The sequence below is a fragment of the Cetorhinus maximus genome, chromosome 12, assembly GCF_964194155.1.
Source record: "Cetorhinus maximus chromosome 12, sCetMax3.hap1.1, whole genome shotgun sequence".
NCBI classification, from domain to species: domain Eukaryota; kingdom Metazoa; phylum Chordata; class Chondrichthyes; order Lamniformes; family Cetorhinidae; genus Cetorhinus; species Cetorhinus maximus.
Window position 1 is genome coordinate 55,009,758 of NC_135890.1, and position 20,620 is coordinate 55,030,377.

General features: G+C 41.6%; 1 protein-coding gene across 11 annotated transcripts in view; it reads right to left on the reverse strand.

Annotated features, from left to right (window-relative positions):
- Positions 1–20,620, reverse strand: part of sox5 (SRY-box transcription factor 5) — a 322,851-nt gene that overhangs the window by 227,552 nt on the left and 74,679 nt on the right. For 2 of the 11 annotated variants that reach the window (XM_078553633.1, XM_078553627.1), the window contains exon 1: positions 6,013–6,184. The exons of 6 other annotated variants lie outside the window; for them this stretch is intronic. In XM_078553633.1, the coding sequence (XP_078409759.1) occupies positions 6,013–6,050 (38 nt within the window). In that variant the 5' untranslated portion in view covers positions 6,051–6,184. Of the gene's footprint in view, positions 1–6,012; positions 6,185–6,245; positions 6,326–6,663; positions 6,802–20,620 lie in introns of those variants that run through there. 3 more of the 11 variants (XM_078553629.1, XM_078553631.1, XM_078553630.1) reach the window with 3 other exon arrangements.

The following is a 20,620-nucleotide window of genomic DNA, read 5'->3' on the forward strand; positions in this document are numbered from 1 at the left end:
AATGGAAGTTCTTTCTTTACTTCCTCAACATGGGCTTACATTTCGATCTGTTTGACTTCACTCCAGAATTATTGATGCCGAGCTTGTTAAATCAACACGAGATTTACACCTTGCTCAATTTTACTTTCATTTGAAGTCAATGGAGAGTAAAATTAGGCAAGGTGTAAACATAGGCATCCAATCTGATTACATCAGCATTCCACTGGGGGGATTGGGTTAAAATTGTCCCTAAAGCCTGCAGTCTAACTAGTCTAGCCCAGGAGCATCAACAAAAGGGATCCTGTGCCTTTAATGTGTTAATACTGTAGCCTATACTAACAGAACTAAAACTACATTGACATTCATGCCTGTGGGTATAAACTAGCATTAGTGCGCATTTTACTGGAACCAAAGCCTGACCAACAGTAGGGGGGATAGTATTCCAGCACAGAATTAAAAATGCTGCTATGCATGGCATGCTGACTGACCACTGAGCTTGGGAGCTGCTGAGATATTCCTGCTCAGGAATATAACTCAATCAAGTTATTGTTTAATTAGGGCTGGTAGCAATGATGGTTCCATACACTGTCTGCATCTAAAACAGATGCAAACTCTACATCCAGCCTGTGATGTTTACTGGTCCTGTGGTTAAACGTGATCTGAACTGACTGTCTCCATTCGTATCAACGTTGGAATCCATGAACCGCAGTAGGATGATGGGATGCCTCACTGGCAATTGTCACAGTTACCCTGGGAGTGCATTCTAAGGTGAAACACACTGGGGAAGGATTTGTGTAGACTATGAGTAAGACACGTTAAGCGCATTCAAAAGGAATGTGTTTATAATGTAGCTACAGATAATTACTGGAGTCATTCTTTCCCCATTGTCTATCATTGAGTAATGAACATTGTCAGATTACCTTAACAGGGATTAAAAGGATCATTCTCGTTCTGCCACATAACGATGTACCATTTTTTTTTTAGCCAATTTTAATTAAAAGGTGCATTATACGAAAGCAAGGAAGTTATACTAAACCTTTATAAATCACTGGTTAGGCCTCAATGGATGTACTGTGTCCACTTCTGGGCACCCAACTTTAAGAGGGATGTCAGGGCCTTGGAGAGGGTGCAAAGGAGATTTACCAGAATGATAGTATGGATGAGGGGCTTCAGATTTGTGGAGAGACTGGCAAAACTAAGATTGTTCTCCTTAGAGCAGAGAAGGTTAAATAGTGTTTCAAAATTATGAGAAATTTTGATAGAGAAAATAAATTAAAGGTGTTTCCTCCGGCAGGAAGGAAGGTAATCAAGGGGGTCTATAGAACCATAGAAAAGTTACAGCACAGAAAGAGGCCATTCAGCCCATCGTGACTTCGCCAGCAAAAAAGGCAGAGAAAAAAGAAACTAGCTGCTCATTTTAATCCCACTTTCCAGCACTTGGTCCACAGCCTTGCAGGTTACAGTGCTTCAGCTACTGATCCAGGTACCTTTTAAATGAATCGAGCATTTCAGCCTCAACCATCAACTTAGGCAGTGAGTTCCAGATGATGGCCACCCTCTGGGTGGAAAAGTTTTTCCTCATGTCCCCTCTAATCCTTCTACCAATCACCTTAAATCTGCACAGTTATTATTAGTAAACGATTATTGGTAAAAGAAACAGAGGAGATAAGGAGAATTTGTTTTCTGCACTAAGTTGCTGTTGATTTAGAATACATGGTCTAAAAGGATGGTTGAAGCAGATTTGGCGGTAACTTTCAGAAGGGGAATTTTTGCAGGGTTATGGTGAAAGAGTGGGGGAAATGAGATTCATTGGACAGCTGTTTCAAAGAGTTGGCATAGGCATGGATGGGCTGAATATCCTCGTGCTGTAAAATTCCATGGTTATGATTCAGCTGCTCATAAAAAAAATCTAATCACCTTACTAATTGTACAATTACATTTATTATATACAATGTTACAGCACAGAAACAGGTCATTCACCCCAATGGTCTGTGCTGGTAACTCATCTCACCTATCAGCATATCCCTCTATTTCTTTATCCCTCGTGTGTTTATCTGGCTTGCACTTAAATACTGTCAAATGTTTCTTTAAGAAAACGCACTGGACTCCTCCAATGGCTATGAAGGAAAGTCTCCATCACTGAACTATGCAGGTTGGATGTCTGTGCAAAGCAATCTGTTCTGAGCCATGGTAACAATAGGTATGCTACAATTGGACCCAGTATCTTTGGGTGAGTTAAAGTCAGTCTGCTTTTCCATTATTCAGAAACCCCTGGGTGTGGACACTGGGTGAGATGGATATTGGGACTGTGAAGCCCTCCACAGCCAGATAGGTTCGTGCCCTCACTATCAAGAAGTTCACATGAATAATGTCAACTTCTGTGAGGTACTCAATGGGCAATGATAGCCCATTGAACTATACTGAAACAAAGGAAGTCAACACCTCTGGGGTGGTGGGGGTGGGGGTGGGGGGGGGGGGTGATGTGGTTAATGAGAGTAAGAGGAGGAGCAAGAGGAAGGGAAGGAGAGGAGATGAAGAGAAGGAGAAGGAAGAGGAGAGACCAAGAAAGAGGAAGAGAGGAGGATGCGGGGAAGAAAGGGGAGAAGAGGGATAGGATGATAAGAAAAGGAGGAGGATGAGAAAGAGAGGAAGAGGGGAGGGGGATGAGGAGGAGAGAGTTAAGAGGACAGCAAGTTAGAGATGGAAAAGATGGAGGGGCAAAAACCTTGTGGAAACTGTATCACAAAACTTTGCAAGCTGCCCAGCGTGAATGTGAAACTGAGTTTTAGGAATAAGATTCTCCTTAAACTGAGCTTTGAGTGAAAACTCTGAGAATATCCCTTTAAACAGAGCTGACAGGTTTGGGGGTGGGGTGGGAGGTGGTGGTGGGGAGGAAGGAATACCTATTAGATATTGAGTCCCTTCCATCACCATTCAAGCCTGCATCCCGATGGGTCAAGCAACAAAGATTGCTTGAAGGTACCTGTGGCGAGGTGCCTGGGTTCCATTATGCCAATACCCAATCAGGGAGAACAGCTTGGAGAATAATGATGACAAAAATTTCGATTTCAAAAATTAAGTTTGCACAACGCAAAGCCACAAAATGTGAAACTTGTAAAAATAGAAGCTCCCGTCTGGTGTATTAGTATTATTCATTTATAAAGACACTCGTGCAATACACAAATGGGATTAGCACAGAAATTAGTAGTTAAATAAATGGGAAATGTTCACACACAGTTAGGTCATCAGCCTCTGCCCATCCTTTCATATCTCCTCTCTCTTTTTCCTCACTGCAACCAGATCCATCCTGTCATTCCCCAATTTTATTGCTCACTCTCCATACCCTTCCTCACACAGTCTTGGATGGAACTCAGTTGAGATCCTGTTCATGACCTGCTGTAGATAATTTGTATCAAAGGACATTCAGCTGCCGAATTTGTTTCAGGTTCATGTTGTCTATCGGGCTTTCTGTGTTTGGGCTTCACTGAGACATTTATGAAAATGTTTCTCCCACAAAGGACATGGTGAGAATGTTCATGTATACACATAGACACACACACACAGACACAGACACATACACACACACACACACACAGACGCACACACAGATACACACACCTACACAGACACACATAGACACACACAGATACATACACACACACAGATATACAGACACACACAGATGTACGGACACAGATATACACACACACACACACACACAGATATACAGACACACACACACCGATCTATATTCAGGTGTCTGCCTGACAATATTTTCACATGCCATTATAAAATAAGGCAACTCTATGATGCTTATGCCCCTGAACAATTTCAGCTCTATTCAAGATTAGCGCTTCCCTTTAGTGTGTCTCAAGAACCCTGTCTGGCTACGGAAGAGTCTGTTCCTACCTCTTTCTCTGCTTTATCTGCGACAAGATTCGGAAAATCATCTCTGCACCTACAGTACTGGGCAGATTTCAGGAATTGTGTCGGGCGCCCAGTTTAAAAGATGAACACCGAAATGCCACGCTAAAACTTTATTTCCAATCTCCTCGGCGATATTAAGCCTTGTCATTATATATAATTTCTGAACAGTTTCTGTGATGAGAAAAGAAACCTATTCACATGCTTAAAATCCCAAAGGACAGCAATACCCAAAGAGCTAAATGGCAGTCAATTACTTGGATTTAATAATTTCACAGAGCTTTTGCAAATATTTGGTCTGAAACTTCTTCTTAAAGTTACGCGTACTGGAATTATATTAAATTATTTCTAATCACTTACTTCTCGCAATTGTCACGTCATTCAGACTCCTGACACAGCAGTCTGATAAGTGTTCTGGAGTATAGCACAGTGCAAGTGATTCATTCTACATTCAATTGGACGTACTTGAAAATAGTGACATTTTGGAACACAGTTTGGCTGTATGAAGGGTAGACCGTAATTTTTGACACCCAGTAGCCTCTGTCTCATTGCATCGGTGTTATATGCTTTTAACGTATTAAAATTCAGCGAGAGTCCAGCTGAATAAACTGTTGTTCTCCAAACGCGCCGAGAGCATGCCAATGATTCAGTTAACTGGGAGAAAGCCTACATGGAGATATGCAATCGCCCATTACATTCTGTTTATTTTACTTAAACATAATAGGAACTTTTGTTTTGGTCCCTGCCAATAAAAAAAATGTGAGAGGTCTTTGTAGGTGTAAAGAAAACTGTTGCTACTGTGCATTCTCAATTTCTAGGTAATGACCAGTGTACAATGTACACATTCAAGGGGAGAAAGAGGGGCATCTTTTTAAACCGATATTGCTGATTTTAATCATAACTCCACTCTTCTCATTTATTCAGTTCTATGCCTTTCTGCATTAAATTTGGAAATCGCTTTATAAAGATCAGAAGACAAAGATTAGAGTGTTGGAGAAAAAAAAAACCTAGATGCTAAGTTACCAAGCATGCGTTCCTTTTTGGGGTGTTTGTCACGGATCTGTGGAAAACTTCCCAAGCGATGTTCCTCTCGACGCTGAGAGTAGGTTCAAAGTGGGATGAAACGAAACAAATTGTTTCTGAAAAGCCCGCTTTGCTAAGGAAGCCATAGGCAACTTTAAAAAAAAGACTACCTAATTATATTAGGTTAAACAAGGGCCTAGAGAGAGAAAAGAAACCCCTCTTTATGATAATATAACCCATCACCCATCCAGCCCTGTTCTCCCTAAGACAAACCAAAGCAAGCTTTGTGTTCTCTTTGCCTCAAAGCTGAGGTTGCCAGCTCAGCTTCCTGTCTACAAGAAGACAAGAACAAAGTCCTTAATGTCATACTGCCATCAATTATCAATAGAGCATTGGGAACACACACAGGAAGATGAAGAATTTACTCCTAGCTTTGAGGCATTCTGACCAATGTTAATTTCTCAAGTGTGGTATGGCAACATTGGCCAATTGTCTAGTCATGTGACAGCACCAAGGAGGTCTAAAGGCAATCGAGCTCCCGATAATATAGTCCTTTGGGCTCGGGAACATGGTCATCAACAGTCACCGTCCCTTCACAGTGAACCTGTTGAAGTACAGTAGGCAATGTTATAAGGAGTTTCCGTTGCGGATGCTGCACTCGCAGTTGAAACGCAACCCCTTATATCGGTAAGTAGGGAGCATACGAAAATACACACGGTGAATTAGCAGAAGTTTGCCTTTAACCAGAAGAACTATTGGGGGAACGAGCAGGGGCGCGGGACGAAGTGGACAGCTCTTTCAAAAGAGCTGGCAGAAGCACGATGGGCCGAATGGCCTCCTCCTGTGCTGCCTCATTCTACCAACTATTGGCTAAAAATGAAACACAAGCGAACAAGGCGCGCACGCTTCAAGTACTCGTCTCGTGTATTCAGTGAGAATTTTTGACATAAATAAAGGTTATCGTTAACTTTTTTTCCGGTTCTCTTAAACAACATTTAAAACAGTGCAAGTTAGCCAGAGTTAAAGGAGGGGGGCGGAAATTAGCCCTGGTGATAAGTTCTTTCGCTCCCCCCGAGTTTAACTCACCTTTTGAATTCCTGAGGTAATTCAGGACCACTGAGCATGCTGGAAGCAGGATTTGCCGCTGTCAAAACAAGCACCAACAAATTGTTTCAAACTAAATCTAGCAATGTTTGCATACCCGCTGGCGCAGCCGATCCTGAGCCTGAAATTTCTGTTGGCAAATAACAACAAAAAGCAAAGAAACAATAACTAAAACACACGCACACACAAAAAAAAGAGTCGCCAAACTGCCTTACAGAGGAACCCCTCTTGCGGACTTTTACTGCTGCGAGTCCCTAGACATGATCAGGCTGCCGGTCGATCCAGCCACTTCCCCTGCTCGCCACTGCCACCGTGACTGACTAGCTCGCTGGATGGCTGCTTCTTCATTGTCCAAAAATGCTTATTTGCCAAGCAACAGAGGAGCTTTGTGGCACCAAATAAAAAAAGCTCCCAGTTGATGGTAAGTTATGGCTCCTTTGTGAGCGCTGTGCAAAGAAAACAAGAGAGATAGGAATTTGGCAGGAAAAATATAGCACCGCATTCTCTTGCGTTTGGAACCTGTATTCTCCGCAAAAACAATCGGGCATTGTTAACTGGAAGAAAAGGCAACTTTGACAGATGAAATATAGCAGAGGCCCCTTCTGGGAAACCTGTAAACAACTTGTCACTCACCCGATCGCTCTCTCTGTTATTTCTCGGGAGGACTAGTCTCACCAGAGTGGTGCAAATTTACTGGCAACAAATTTTTAAGTCATCAGATCAAGTTTAAACCCGACCTCCGCGGAAACGTGAGGAGCCCCCGTGCCAAACTTAACAGTTAACTGTAGCACAAGAGAGAGAGAGAGAGAGAAACAACAGAGAGCCCCAGTCTTGAGTCTCTTTAATCTCTCCTAAACAAGCGGGCTGCAACTAAGGAGAATAACAGGAGAGAGCTCCCAGTTTCAACGTGGAGGACTCATAATATCAGGACTGATTATCTAGATCCAATCTGACTGGGGAACTGAGGTAATCAGGTAATGGAACCTGACATAAGATGATATACACACTGAGACTAAACTGGCCAATATACTCCAGCATCTGCTTGGAAGTGCATACAAGGCTGTACACATAACACACAACACACAGACCCAACTATCCACTCCTACTGGGAGGGTTCACTCCGCACAAAAGGCTACAGTATAGAGCCCGCCCAAAATAAAAGGCCTTTCATTGTTGGATTCTACAGGTCAGTTGATTAGATTTTCTGGAGAGAATTCCATGAGGAAATTCCCTTTAAAGCCAAAGTGATTAACTGGGCTATTCTGGGAAGTCGAGTAGACAATAATTCAACAGTCTCTGTAACCCATGTCCATGCTGGCACTGTGTACACTAAAAATAAAAACCCAGACTTTTTGCCTTGCAGCTGGACAACATTAAGGGTCTTCGAGACCACAGGACCAACACCGCAGTCGATAGCCTAAGCTCAGTTGTGGCAGCAGCCAGACAAGACTCCCAGTTTCCATCTTGATCCGCAGCAGTCATCACTTGTGTACCCTCTACCCTCATGTTTATCGGGAAAATATTTATTATGTCAAAATCAAAACATTCCTTTCCTTTCGTTTGTGCTCCATTAAGTCAAACCAGCCGTTACAAAGTGCATGAGTGAAAACTTTTCCAATTACAGGGAAGGATTCGACAAATATTGACTATTCTTGGTCAGTGGGGCTACGGTTACTGCTGCAAGCGGAGATAAAAGCTTTCATTGTCCGCTAACAACATTCTCCGGAGCAACTGAAATGCCAAAAAGTAAATGCTCCTCACATCACGCACACGTATACACATACACCCGCGTGCACATATACACATACACCCGCGTGCACATATACACATACACCCGCGTGCACATATACACATACACCCGCGTGCACATATACACATACACCCGCGTGCACATGTACGTATATACAAACTCACACATATGCACACATTCACACATACACGCACTTTCAAGTAACCGCACAAATATCATCCCAATCAGTTTTTGCCTTTAACCTTTCTACCCAATACAATAGTGAAAAACAGACCATTTAAACCGTTCCTGATGAAATGTATCTGTACACGCATAGAGCAAATCTGTCTGTTTTACACCTGAGAGATTATTCACATTAGCACAATTAGATTCTTCCCCTTGTGCAGGTAAAACAATTTCAATGTGTTACTGGACAGAAGGTGCTTACAAAGTTACTCTACACTCACTGGAACCGATGAAAGTGATGATAGTGTTAAACTGAAACATTTAACACACAAGAAGCTACTAATATCTTATTGTTTACAGAAAATAGTGTGGGTGAAATTCAGTTTGTCTTTGGGTTTGAATGGGCATACTGATGTATTGTATTTAAATTCCAACGCAAAAGGAACAGGAACTAGACCGACCAGGATAAATCCTGCCTGGTTCTCGCTGCACTAACGGAGGAGGTGTACCTCAACCAGTGCAGGTAGAGGAAGTGGAAACAATAGGTGCATTGAGTTTACCCAGCTGTTCCTGTGTGGCGCTGCATTGGGACTGCCAGAGTGGAGCTATAAATGAAAAGTAAAGTCCCACTATTTTGGATGGCGAACGAAAAATCGACATATTTGGCAACAAGAAATGTGCGCACAGCGTCCGAGACGAATCCCAATTTCTTTAACAGTTTAACAAATCCGAACCTGTTCTGCACAGCACTAAAACCTAGCTGAAGTTTTCTAGGCAGACTGGCAAGTCTCTCCATATATCGGGAGCGGGATGCGCAACTGGCGAGGAAATGGTTAAGGCCACCTAAGCCGCCTGTCAAAGGATGCACCAGTTGGGCTTCAGCCGGTAGCTCACAGGTTGCGGGGAAACCGGTGAGACAATCAGCTGTTGACTGAAATCAAACCACGTACATTTCAGGTACCCTCCACTCAACTCAATCAGCGGTTTGCCAACACTTAAAAATTCAAACACTGTATGAAGTAGGATATTACTTTTAAAAGTGAAAGTTTACCATATTCAAACTAATCCCACTGTAAAGATCTCAGACTGACTGAACGAAGGCATAATGGGGAAAAACTTAATTCATAACGTAGAGTCCTTGCTATTTAATAAAGACTACAAGGTGTTCAAATCCATAGTATATTATTTCATTAAGAGCTTTTCAGGAGAAGGGATTTGGGAGTAAAACTGCTGGCTTTGTGCAGCAAGGTCACGACCTTTGACAGCGCTCAAGCTCTTGCCTTTCATCTTTCTATTCCCTCCAGACCCTAACTTGAAGTGAAATTGCACCCAGTAAAGCCAGGCAGACAGAATTCAGCATTGTTACAGAGGCCACGTTTTTTTCTAAACAAAACAGATTTGAACTGAGCCAAGGAAACAAAAATGTATTGTTCTTCACAGATGGAAGCGAGGGTTGCCAAGGTAACCAGATTAATCTCCTTTTTCTACTCCTTCCTCTCTTGTAGTGTGGTAATCTGTGTGTTCCTTTCAAAAAAAGCGAGGCTCAAAGCCCATGCTCTAACTAGGTTCCTAATTAGCTGCAATTTACAATGAAGACAACATGATGAGATAATAGAAATTTGCAAAATAATGACATACCTCAGCAAAATATTCCTCCTCCTAAGATCCATTTTTGTACAAAAAGAACAATAAAGAGGGCCCTTCTAAAGCGGAGCTTGCAAATGGTGGTCTATTATGTGACACAGAAGTTTATTGTTCTGCTCTTGTCCCTCCAATCAACAGCCTATTGTTTGACATCTTAAATAAAAATGACTCAAATACAGGACGACATAATGATCTCCATTCTACTTATGTATACAGAGTAGTCAAAAATGTATCAGCGCCGAATCCTGTACTCTGACGCTTGATAGAACAGTTAGGCCCAAAAGGTAATTTACAATACAATGAAGGTGGGAAATGACATTGTTTCTGGCCTAATCACGCGTCTTCCACTGAGTGAGGCTTGGAGCACTTAGTAATGAAGGGCAGCTAAGCAGGACTGCTAATGAAATATGATGTACTGCATTTGTTTTCATCTGGTTAGCACAAATTAACCAGCCTTCAGAGTGTTAGACAACACTTTTCTCTTTTATCACATCAAACAGCACCACTGGGGGATGGGAAAAGAAAAGAGCTTGCGGGGCGGGGGGTGGGGTTGTGGAGAAAAGATTCCGCGATTTTTAAAAAATAAACGACTGGGGCCTCAAAATGTACTGACCTCCAAAGCCATTAGAGGCATGGAACTGAACTGCACTCCTTGCTCAGGCTGCCACAGCCTGGAATTAGCATGTTCACTCACAGCCTTTATTTAAAAGGAAGAAAAAAAACAATTAAGTGGAACCTTGGACTAATCTCATCCTGCCCATTTAGCCTTTCCCTCTGTGATGAGCAGAGGAGGCCAACATCAGCATGCTATCATTCTGCTTTAATTAAAAAAGACACAAACAGTGAGGCTGTGAATTAGAGATGTAACAACGCATTACCCTGATTAATTCGAGCCTCATGTTGGATTAATAACTGTAACAAAGAACAAAAGGAAATTGTTATGTGAATTGCAACCTCTCAGGCCAGGCAAAGGTCAAATCAAAGGATTTGAATTTCATCCGGACTCACTTAATCAATTCCTTAGAAAGAGGACCATATGTACGTTTTGAAAGCTACCCATTGTAGCATGGTGATCAAACCTGGAAGACTGCACAGTGTTAATTTCGAACAGATTCTACCTTACTTCAAGTAGAAACTTAATTAGCGCAGATGACTAACGGATAATGGAAGATATTCCCTGCAGATTTTCAACCAAAAAATGTTTTTAAATAACGATGTGAAAATGATTTCTCTATCCAGAAATGTTTGCATAGTTTTAGAACCAGCGGTCACAGTTTAAACTGGCAGGGGAGCCTGGTATGCTGGGTGGGGTTGGCGGGGGGTCCGTCAAAAGATCTGTGTTGAAACCCAAGACGGAAAGTTTCGCTTCCACCAATTTGGAAAATGGCAGAGGAGACCCCAGCTGATGGGTTAGTCTCCAAGCAGCGTCGAATTTATAGTTGCAAACAGCTATCACTCTTGGTTGACAACATTTGACTGTAGCAGTTAACAGCTTCAGGTCTGTCACCTGAAATATTCACATGCTCGCCCATGAGTGGCTCCGTTACCCAGGACGCTTGTGGCGAATGCCCTGGCACAATGTGGTGCTGCCAGTCACTAACAGCGCTCCTCACAGGCACAACTGATGCCTCCCCCACCTCCACCCTCCCCGACTCTGTTTCAAATGCACTACCAAGAACAGGCAAAAGGTGGTGAATCACTATTTCATATTGCTGAAGATTGAATCACATTTTAATTTTTAATTTGATCTGTTTCTTGGTCTCATGGGATGACATAATTACTATTTAAAATGTAGATTAATTAACATTATCCATCTTCTTCTCTGTTTAATGGATCCGTGCTGATTTTTTTTGATCTTCGTCCTAGCTCTGCAAAAAGTAAGATTCAAAAATCATCATTGCGGGCTCATGTAGTTGGGGAGTTGTAATTCAGCTTGGAAACGCAGGCATCCTCGAAGGCAACAGCTAGAGTCAATCTTTAAAACAATATCAAGGAAACAAAGGCAGATTATTACCTACAATCTACTCTATTCCTCCTTTATAGACACATCTGGCGAGCACGTGTGGGAAGCGCTAATGAAGAGTTTCCTGACTGAACCGGGTTCTGACTGATCTTCAGGCTCTCCCATGTAGCCTTCGAAAACAAATGCTTCCTTTTATTTCGTGGTACAATTCCAGCATTCCCACCAGTTCGTAAAATGCAGTCCCCGACATGTTTATTTATTGAACTTGTTGCTGGGGGCGGGTGTGGGGGGTGGAGGTTGGGAGGTTGGGAGGGCCTTTATGTAATAAAATTCCCCGGCAGAAAGGGATCGGAGAAATGTCAAGCAGTAACAAGGGAGGCAGTTTGCATATTTGTCACTTAGCATGACAATAACTGGTTCCAAAAAGTAAATGCAATTGGAAGTATTGACATCCGATGAACTTGGTTTGCCTGCACCTCCTAAACAAATAAACTCAGCAGAGGCTTAAATAGATATATATCAGTTGGCTGATTGGTATATATGCGCCAAGTATTATGAGACACCATCAAATGTTAAGCATGATCAAATTAAGTCACTACAGAATGAATAATAGCGCTTCTAACTAAACAAAGAGGTCAAGTTAATTCAAATTGATGTGATCTAAATTGACTAGAGAAGGATTCAGAATTCTGCCTCTCGGAGTTGCAAATTAACCGTGTTTTGTTTTACATACTCCAGGAAACCAGTCATGATTTCCCATTTAACAGCTGTCCCTTAAACACAGATGTATACTTAACTTTGCAATGGGACGTAACAGCAAAGTAGTGCAATGTGCTCAGAGCCTCTGAAAAGGTATGAATATGTGATAAACTTTCATCACCCGCCATTCAATCTGTTGTTTCCTTCAACCTCATTTTCTGGAATGACATGGGTTTGAACCTCAGGATTTTATAATCATTAAAGTAACCATGGACTATTCAAATCCAAATTGCTTTGTAATTTAGAATGTGTCTGAATTAAAAAGCAGTGTGTGAATAGTATTTCAAATCATTTACAAAAAGACTGACTTTCCTCACAAAGTCAATTGTGTGGGCCTTGCACTTTACAAGGAGCTAGAGTCACTTAAGAGTAATTATGCCAACTTTGCACACCAATCATCACCTCATTGGTTTATGGCTACTGCTAACTTTGATCCTCAGAGTAGTAAGGCACAAACCACAGTTAGAATTGCAAATTGCCTTACAATTGAGCTGAAAAATGCTACTGTGCATGGCAATACATGCTCATTCTGCAGTTACCAGCCCCTGGTGTTGTGGCTCAGTGGTAACACTCTTCCCTTTGAATCAGAAACTTGTGAGTTCAAGTCTTCCCCACAGAGATGTGAGCATAAAATGTAGGCTAACACCAGAGTGCAGTCCTAAGTGAGGTCCTGCTTTCCGGTAAAACGTTAAACTGAGGCCTTGTCTGCCCTTGTAAAAGACTCCACGGCACTCTTTTGAAGAAAAGCAATGAGTTTTCCTCATTGTGCAGGCCAATATTTATCCATCAGCCAACAACACTAATAGAGCTTATCTGTTCATATGTCTTACTGCTCTTTGTGGGACTTTGCTGTGTGAAAATTGGTTGATATATTTCCTACATTACAACAGTCACAGCTCTTCACAAATACTTCATTAGCTGTAAAGAGCCTTGCAACAGCCAGATGTTGTGAAAGGCGCTATATAAATTAAATGCTTCCATTTCTTTGTTGCATCTTTTGCCCTGTTTACACTTCAGATTGGAATGAATACAAATTCAGAATGCAAGCCACTAAATAGACAGTGATTTAACTCAGGCTGATCTAGCTCGGGTTGATCTTGTTCAGACTGATCTAGCTCATGTTAGTCTAGCCCTGAGAGGCATACCTTCCCAATCAAGGTATGTATTTGTTGGCATCAGATTACAGTCCACTGCTAATGCAAAAGAGCTAAAAGAAACAAAGACTTTGAATCAGGCTGTTAGTGACCAATTAGACTTTGGCTAGCTCAGTTAGCTAGATAACTCAAGTCTGATGCAGAATTACACTAATGGTTTCACTCCCTGTACTGGCAGTGGTAGTTCATGGAGGTCTGTCTCTTTGCCTTGCCCCATGCTTGTGGAGTGGTGTCCCTCAAGCTATGTAACCAATTGTCTCTCTAATGGACAGAGATGCCTGTTGTCCTTTGTGGACTATGACTAGTTACTTACTTGGCATCGCAAGCTGCTGTGCTGAGATGCTCAGGAACACATTAGTAAAATAGGAGAGAGGGAGGATTTACTCACTTGGGATTACAAGCCGCTGTACTGAGGTGCTCAGGGACACATTAATAAAATGGAGGGAGGGAGGACTAAGTTTTCCTGAAGACATGACATTGCCAGTAACATTATCAGCCTTTATTGGCAAGGTAAATCATCTAGTGATGTGTAATGTTGCTGTGATTTTTAGGCTGCAATGTAAAACAGCCACTGAGGAGCAAGAGGACTTCAGGACTGGTGAGGAAGATTATGAAATGTGATACAATCTCAGTTTGGTGCCAATTTTAAACATGCGCCAGGTCAGGGCAAGTTTTTAACAGCAGAATTACAACAGAGCTAGGACAGTTGCACCACTTTAAGGTTACATTTTTAATTTGCAACAGCTGAAAAATCAGAGCAAACCGGAATTCGCAGCTGCAGTGTGAATGGGGCTTTGGAGAGACTGTGTCAAACAGTCGGAATCTTTCACCCAAACAGCAACTCCACTGGAAATGTTTTGAATGGGTTTTAATGAAAAGTTTGTTTCAGTTAACTCCATACCACATTTGTTTTAGGAAAGAAGTAAGATTGCACAGGCTGGAAACTTTGGATTTGAAATGTACTGTTTGTAAATTCATGTGTTGACAAGCTGTGGTGGTGATGTATCTGTAAAGAACAAATGAAATTTTCATTCATCAGTATGGGTAGCGTAAAGAGTGCAAAGACTTGCCCATACAAGACTTTAAATAGGATATAGTGGAACACTAAACAAACACCCAGAAACACCAAATCTGTTGTTCTTTTGTCCGGGTCAACTAACGCTTTCTAATCCTGTCATACAAACCTTCCTGTGGCATCCAAAGGACCTAATCCACATAGTCATACAAGACAAATTCTTTAGCTGTTATAAAATGGTTACACAAACTACATCTGGTCTCAGATTTACCTGACCAAGGAAGGTTCAACTGTGATCCATAAATGCCAATACCATTCAGTGTCAGTGACTAGATCGTGCTCTTGTTGTTTAATTAGACAATTCTATAAATCTTGGATTATGCTAATCCTGTGTGTTTTGGTCAAGTTACAAACATTGGTGGAGGCTTCAAGTACAGGCAAGAAAAGGAGCTAGCTCCATCCCCAAATAAAAAGAGACTTCACAGTGAGAACCAAGGGATAAACTTGATGTACAAGCATACTACACAATGCATTTTATTTACACATGTATGGGTGATTTTAAATATAATCATTTATTTTAGTTTTATTTCCTTTGTTTAATGGGGCACTCATGAAAGGAGTTATTACTAAGATGTCCATTATGTCTGGCACTCCATCTGTTACTGGTTTCAAATGCTTTAAGTAAACAATTTGCTTGAAAGCTTACCTTATGAAAGCTGACTCAAGGCACAATGCTGCTATTGATTTGGAGAGTACTCAGTTAATTTCTAACAATTACAATTAAGTTTTATGTCAAACAACAGCATGCAGAATATCAATAGCTGTTGGACAGCTGACTAATGGCTGGAGGACACATGTGGGGCTACAGTCAAGAGGTACAGAGGTTCATTGAGGAACCTCAAGAGGGCTGCTAAACAGAACGGAGACTATATAAAGTGATATGATTCGTACAAACAGATCAGAGGAACAAATGAAAGAGGTCAAGAAACAAAGATAATTAAAAAGGTAAATCTACAGTGCGCAAATCAAGGGAGAATAAGAAACTCTGCACTGCAGTAGGAAATATCCACTCCACAGCCTGGCATTTGCATGTCAACATGAGTGGCCGGCAAAGTGAACTAATGTCATTGAGTGCAAATGGCATTATCTGAACATGCATAGACAGGGTTGTAAAAGAGTGAGAAAAGGCCATGCAACCTATCTAGCTTATCCTGTCACTTGGGTCCACCTACAGGATCAGGCTCTGCTGTGATTGGAGCCTGCATGCCCAGCAGCATTGCGTTCAAGAAGAGTGAAGTTGAGGGAGGCAGCAGGGAAACCATGAGGAAACTGATACAGAACAGTATCCCTTGTTTAGATGTGAATAAAAATACATCTGGAGCGGGTTGTGTAACTTGCCAGTAAATTGGGAAGATTCCGTTCAAGATTGGTGTTAATATTGGAAGGGACAGTACCGTAGTGCATGGATGCTCAGCTTCAGTTCTGCACCCACTAAAGTTGTGCATAACTGTGTCTTTTCAGCCACATTTCAGTGATCACACTTAATCTCTCCTTTCCAAGGCAATGACTCATGCTGGGCATTGGCCCCTTGGGGGAAGATAACCCTTTTATGTTTCATATATAAAATAAAAACAGAAAATGCTGGAAAAACTCAGCAGGTCTGACAGCATCTGTGGAGAGAGAAACAGAGTTAATGTTTTGAGTCTGTATGACCCTTCTATGTTTCACCAATTGGTCAATCATCACGGTTCAACCTAGATTTATTAATTAAGATTTGCATCATATTTACTTAGCTACTTGACTATGGCCATTTGACAGGCAAATCAAATCATATGCCCACCTGACATTCAAATGCACACATATAGCAGAGAAAGCTGGATAGTAATCAAGAGTTGGAACTCTGGGTGATTTTCACTTCCCTGGCCCAGTAACACTGAACGCAACAGCAATGTTCCCTACGCGGCCTTGATTGTGATCAGGTATGCATCAATGAATAAGCTAGGGACTCTCATGGCTTACATAGCCCAGTACCATACTATGTTGAATCAACCAGTGAAATTCCAAGATTTCCACTCAATCATTAACCCTCTCCTTGCTGCTCCCAGTGTGAGCCTTGTTGCTGGGTTCATAGTATAATGTGTTTTAGTAGATGTTATACTAACTGTGTTAGGAATGATGAGGTAGCCTATAAGTCAACTATGGGAGGCAGTAGTGGTAATGTTACTGGACCAGTAATCCAAAGGCCCAGGCTAATGCTCTGGGACATGGGTTCAAATCCCACCATGGCAACTGGTGAAATTTAAATTCAATTAATAAACCTGCAATATAAAGTTAGTCTCAGTAATGGTAACCCATCTGGTTCACTAATGTTCCTTTTATGGAAGGAAATCTGCCATCCTTCCCTGGTTTGGCCTACATTTGACTAGCTCCATAGCAATGTGATTGACAGTGGCAATGGCCTGGCAAGCCATTTAGTTCAAAGGCAAATAGGGATGGGCAACAAGTGTTGGCCTTGCCAGTGATGTCCATATCCTATGAAGGAATAAAAAAAACTCCAAATTTTTGCAGACAACAGCGAATGGACAGCACTCACCATTCATTACACAGGTTTTCCCACAGGCTTTCTGTGGGCTTTTGCACTGCAACTTGCAGTAATTAGAGAGTCAAAACAACACAGCACTATCTACATAGGATCTGAGACCTGTGTAAACAGATTGAAGAATCCCTACTGAGCCACACAGACTCTAAACCAGGAAGTATAAGTTAGAATATTTCATTCAATATAAAATCACAGACAAGAAAATAAGAGGAAAAGAAAATTGGGATTAAGAGAGAAAGAGATAAAAGAGACAGAAAGAAAAAGTTTTAAAATTTCAACTTTTTATTTTTTTTCCATCTCCAACAATACATAAATTCTGAAAGAATGAGACTCCACACCTTTAAAATAAATTTTCAGCACAGGAGAGGTTGCTTGGCAGTAATTAAGGTTAATCACACTGTTAAAATTCACTTACACTTGAATAGACAGGTGCTAACTTTTTTGGCATGTTTAGTGGATATCTAGTTTGTAAGTATCCTTCATGCATTTGACTACTGAGTGTCTCAACAAGAAAATGTAGTAAAGCTTTTGGAGGAACAAAGCAACTCGGAAAGCAACTTCATGGTTTCCCCCTTTAACTGCACATATCTGGAGGCAGGAAGTTACCATCCAATTTACTCCTTAGCACCTCTCCATTATTCTTACCACAAAATCTGGGCCCATCATTTCACTCCTTAAGATATTTTGATCTTTCCATAGCATCTAATTGCAAACCCCTCTTCTCTTCTGATTCAGAGAAAAAAAACCGCTGAATAGTCATCCTGCTTTTGTTTACTGTGGTTTTAAAGACATGCACCTTATTCAGATTCCTTTAGTCCTTATTAGATAAGAACAAATTATTCCTTTCCCACTCATTGATGATTGTTCTTAGACCTGTCAAACCTTTCCAATGACTCTGTAACTCTTCATACAGTTGCAACTCTTTTTCAGTTCATTATGGGTCAATCCAACCTTGCCTTCAGTAGATATTGGAAAAGTCTTCATCCTTACCTTGCCAGTGCAAAACAGGCCTTCTGATCTGAGTACCTTGTTCTCACTGCCAAAGCCAAGTCTTATATGTTAAGTCATGTATATGAAACCAGGGAGAGTCAGTCTATCTTGTCAGCTTAACTGGCGGACAGGAATCCAATGATCTATAACATAATTTTATTAATCAAGTATTCTGTACCTCAATCTCTTTGTCCTGAAAGAAATTGTTGACCACATATTTAAACAAACAGGAATAGGCCATTCAGCCCCTCGAGCCTGCTTCACCATTCAATTAGATCATAGCTGATTTCACCTCAGCCCCATATTTGCATCTTTGCTCCATTTTCCTTGGTATCCTTACCTAACAAAGTTCTGTCGACCTCAGTCATCAAAGAGCAACTGTCCAAGGATCCAGTGTGTTTAACGAACAATGTAAGAACTCACCCATTGTCCCACCTTGGTCTTTGGTCATGTGAATATATACATCTATGTGAGCGCTGTTGTTTCTAATCAGCATTAATGGCATAAATGTTGGAGCTAAATGCAAGCTTATCATATTTCCTGACACCAACAAAATACTGAGAGCAGTGGGGAAGGAGGATGATACAAAAGTGTTACAGGAGTTCTTGGGTCGGTTATGCAGCTGGGAAGATAAGTGATAAATGAAACTCAACACTGATGAAGAGACAGTACTGTACGCTGGTTGAAAAATCAAACACACCAGCTGTGGATGGCACTGACAAAGAAAGCACCATGGGAAATCATGAGTGCTGAGCCCCTCTAATATTCCTTTGCTGTTTGTCCCATGTGCTGTGAGTGGCTTCCCAGTGGGAATATTAGGGGGAACATTAGTGCCAAGTCCTTGATTTCCCATCTAGCACAATCTCCTTCAATGAACTCCCTGGGCTCCAAGTGAGGGAACCTCAGTATTGCACATTTAATGGAATTGAACGAGTGGAGGTAGACTTGAACCTTCAACATTTGGAAAACATGGGGAAATTTTAATGGTGACAAAGAGGTCCTCGCCAGCTAGCAGCACATATTGGAACATTATGGACATCAAAGAGAAAAGATGGATCCCAGAAAAGGAGAACTTATATTACACAGGAAAACCACAGGCAACTTCATAGCCAATTCTGAAGTACAGTTACTGTTGTTATGTAGGGAAATGTGAACGCTAATATGCATACAGCAAGATCCCACAAACAGGAATGGGGTTAGTCATTAATTAAACATTTTTAGTGTTGCTGGTTGACAGGGAAATCATTGAATCCCTCTCCCACAACCCCTGCTGCACCCCAGCTCCACTCTCCTTTGAATAGTGCCATTTTTATATCGGCCTGAGGGGAAGGATGGAGCCTCAGTTTTAACGCCTCACCTAAAAAATGATGAGATGTAAAGTACAGTACAGTACTCTGCCAGCGCAGTACTCCCCCAGTACTGTACTGAAGTGTCAGCTGAGATTAGGGGGGGGGGGGGGGGGGGGTTATCAACAGTCACAGATTGCATCTCTTTCAAGTACAATCACAGTTCTTGGTTTCCGGGAGTGGGATATGAACCCAGAACCCTCTGATTCAAAGGCGAGGGTGCTATGAACTGAGCCACAGCTGACACCTCTAAAGTAAATCCCGTCAGAGAGAAGACCTTCTCTGTAACCTGAAAGGCAGCTTTGCTTGCCCTGTACTGTACTCAAGTGTTAACCTTGATTTTAGTGCCTGGGGTGGGACTTGAACCCACAACCTTGTGATTCCAAGGTGAAAGTGCAACCACCTGAGCCACAACACTCAGCTGAGATTAGGCACTCAAGTCTCTGCTGTGGGATTTGAACCCACAACCATCTCATCCAAACATGCTTCCACTGAGCTAAGGTTGTAAAAGAACCATATCTGAGTCACAAACACCAGAAAGATATGTTGAGTTAGTCGGTCTCAAATGAATAAGCAGCAGTGTGGTACAATTGGTCATAGCCCCAACTCGCCTGAAATCTGGGTTAGGGTGGGGAAAAATTGGGAAGGGCTCCAACTCCTGATTACTATGTAGCGATCACTGCTTATAGCTCACATGAATGGACATTGGCTGAGGACAGATTGTACTTGGCTGAGGTGTCCCTCATTGTCGGACAGTCTGCTGATGCGCATTGTCAACAAGTTAATAATGATTTTGTTACAATAACGAATGCAGGAATTTCACCCAGCCACTTTAGCCCATTTTTTACAAAAAAAACACAGAGTAATTTCCATCCATTACATATAAATGTTTACAGCAAATTTGCCATGCGGGTGGTTGAAGAAAAAGCATTAGTAATGTTTGGAAATGACGCTGTCTGCTAGATGGAACAGTAGGGATGCTAGAGGAATAAGCTTTGACATGCAAAATGGCCTTTTCCCATCTTCTGACTATTCTTAAATAAAAGTAATAATATTTGCATTTATGCAGCACCTCATCACATCAAAACAACTCAAAGCTCTCCAAACAATGAATTATTTTTGAATTGAAAGGACCATTGTTATAAAAAAAAAGTGGCATCCTTTGAAGGAGAAATATCACACAAACATTCAGGAGATGAAAAACC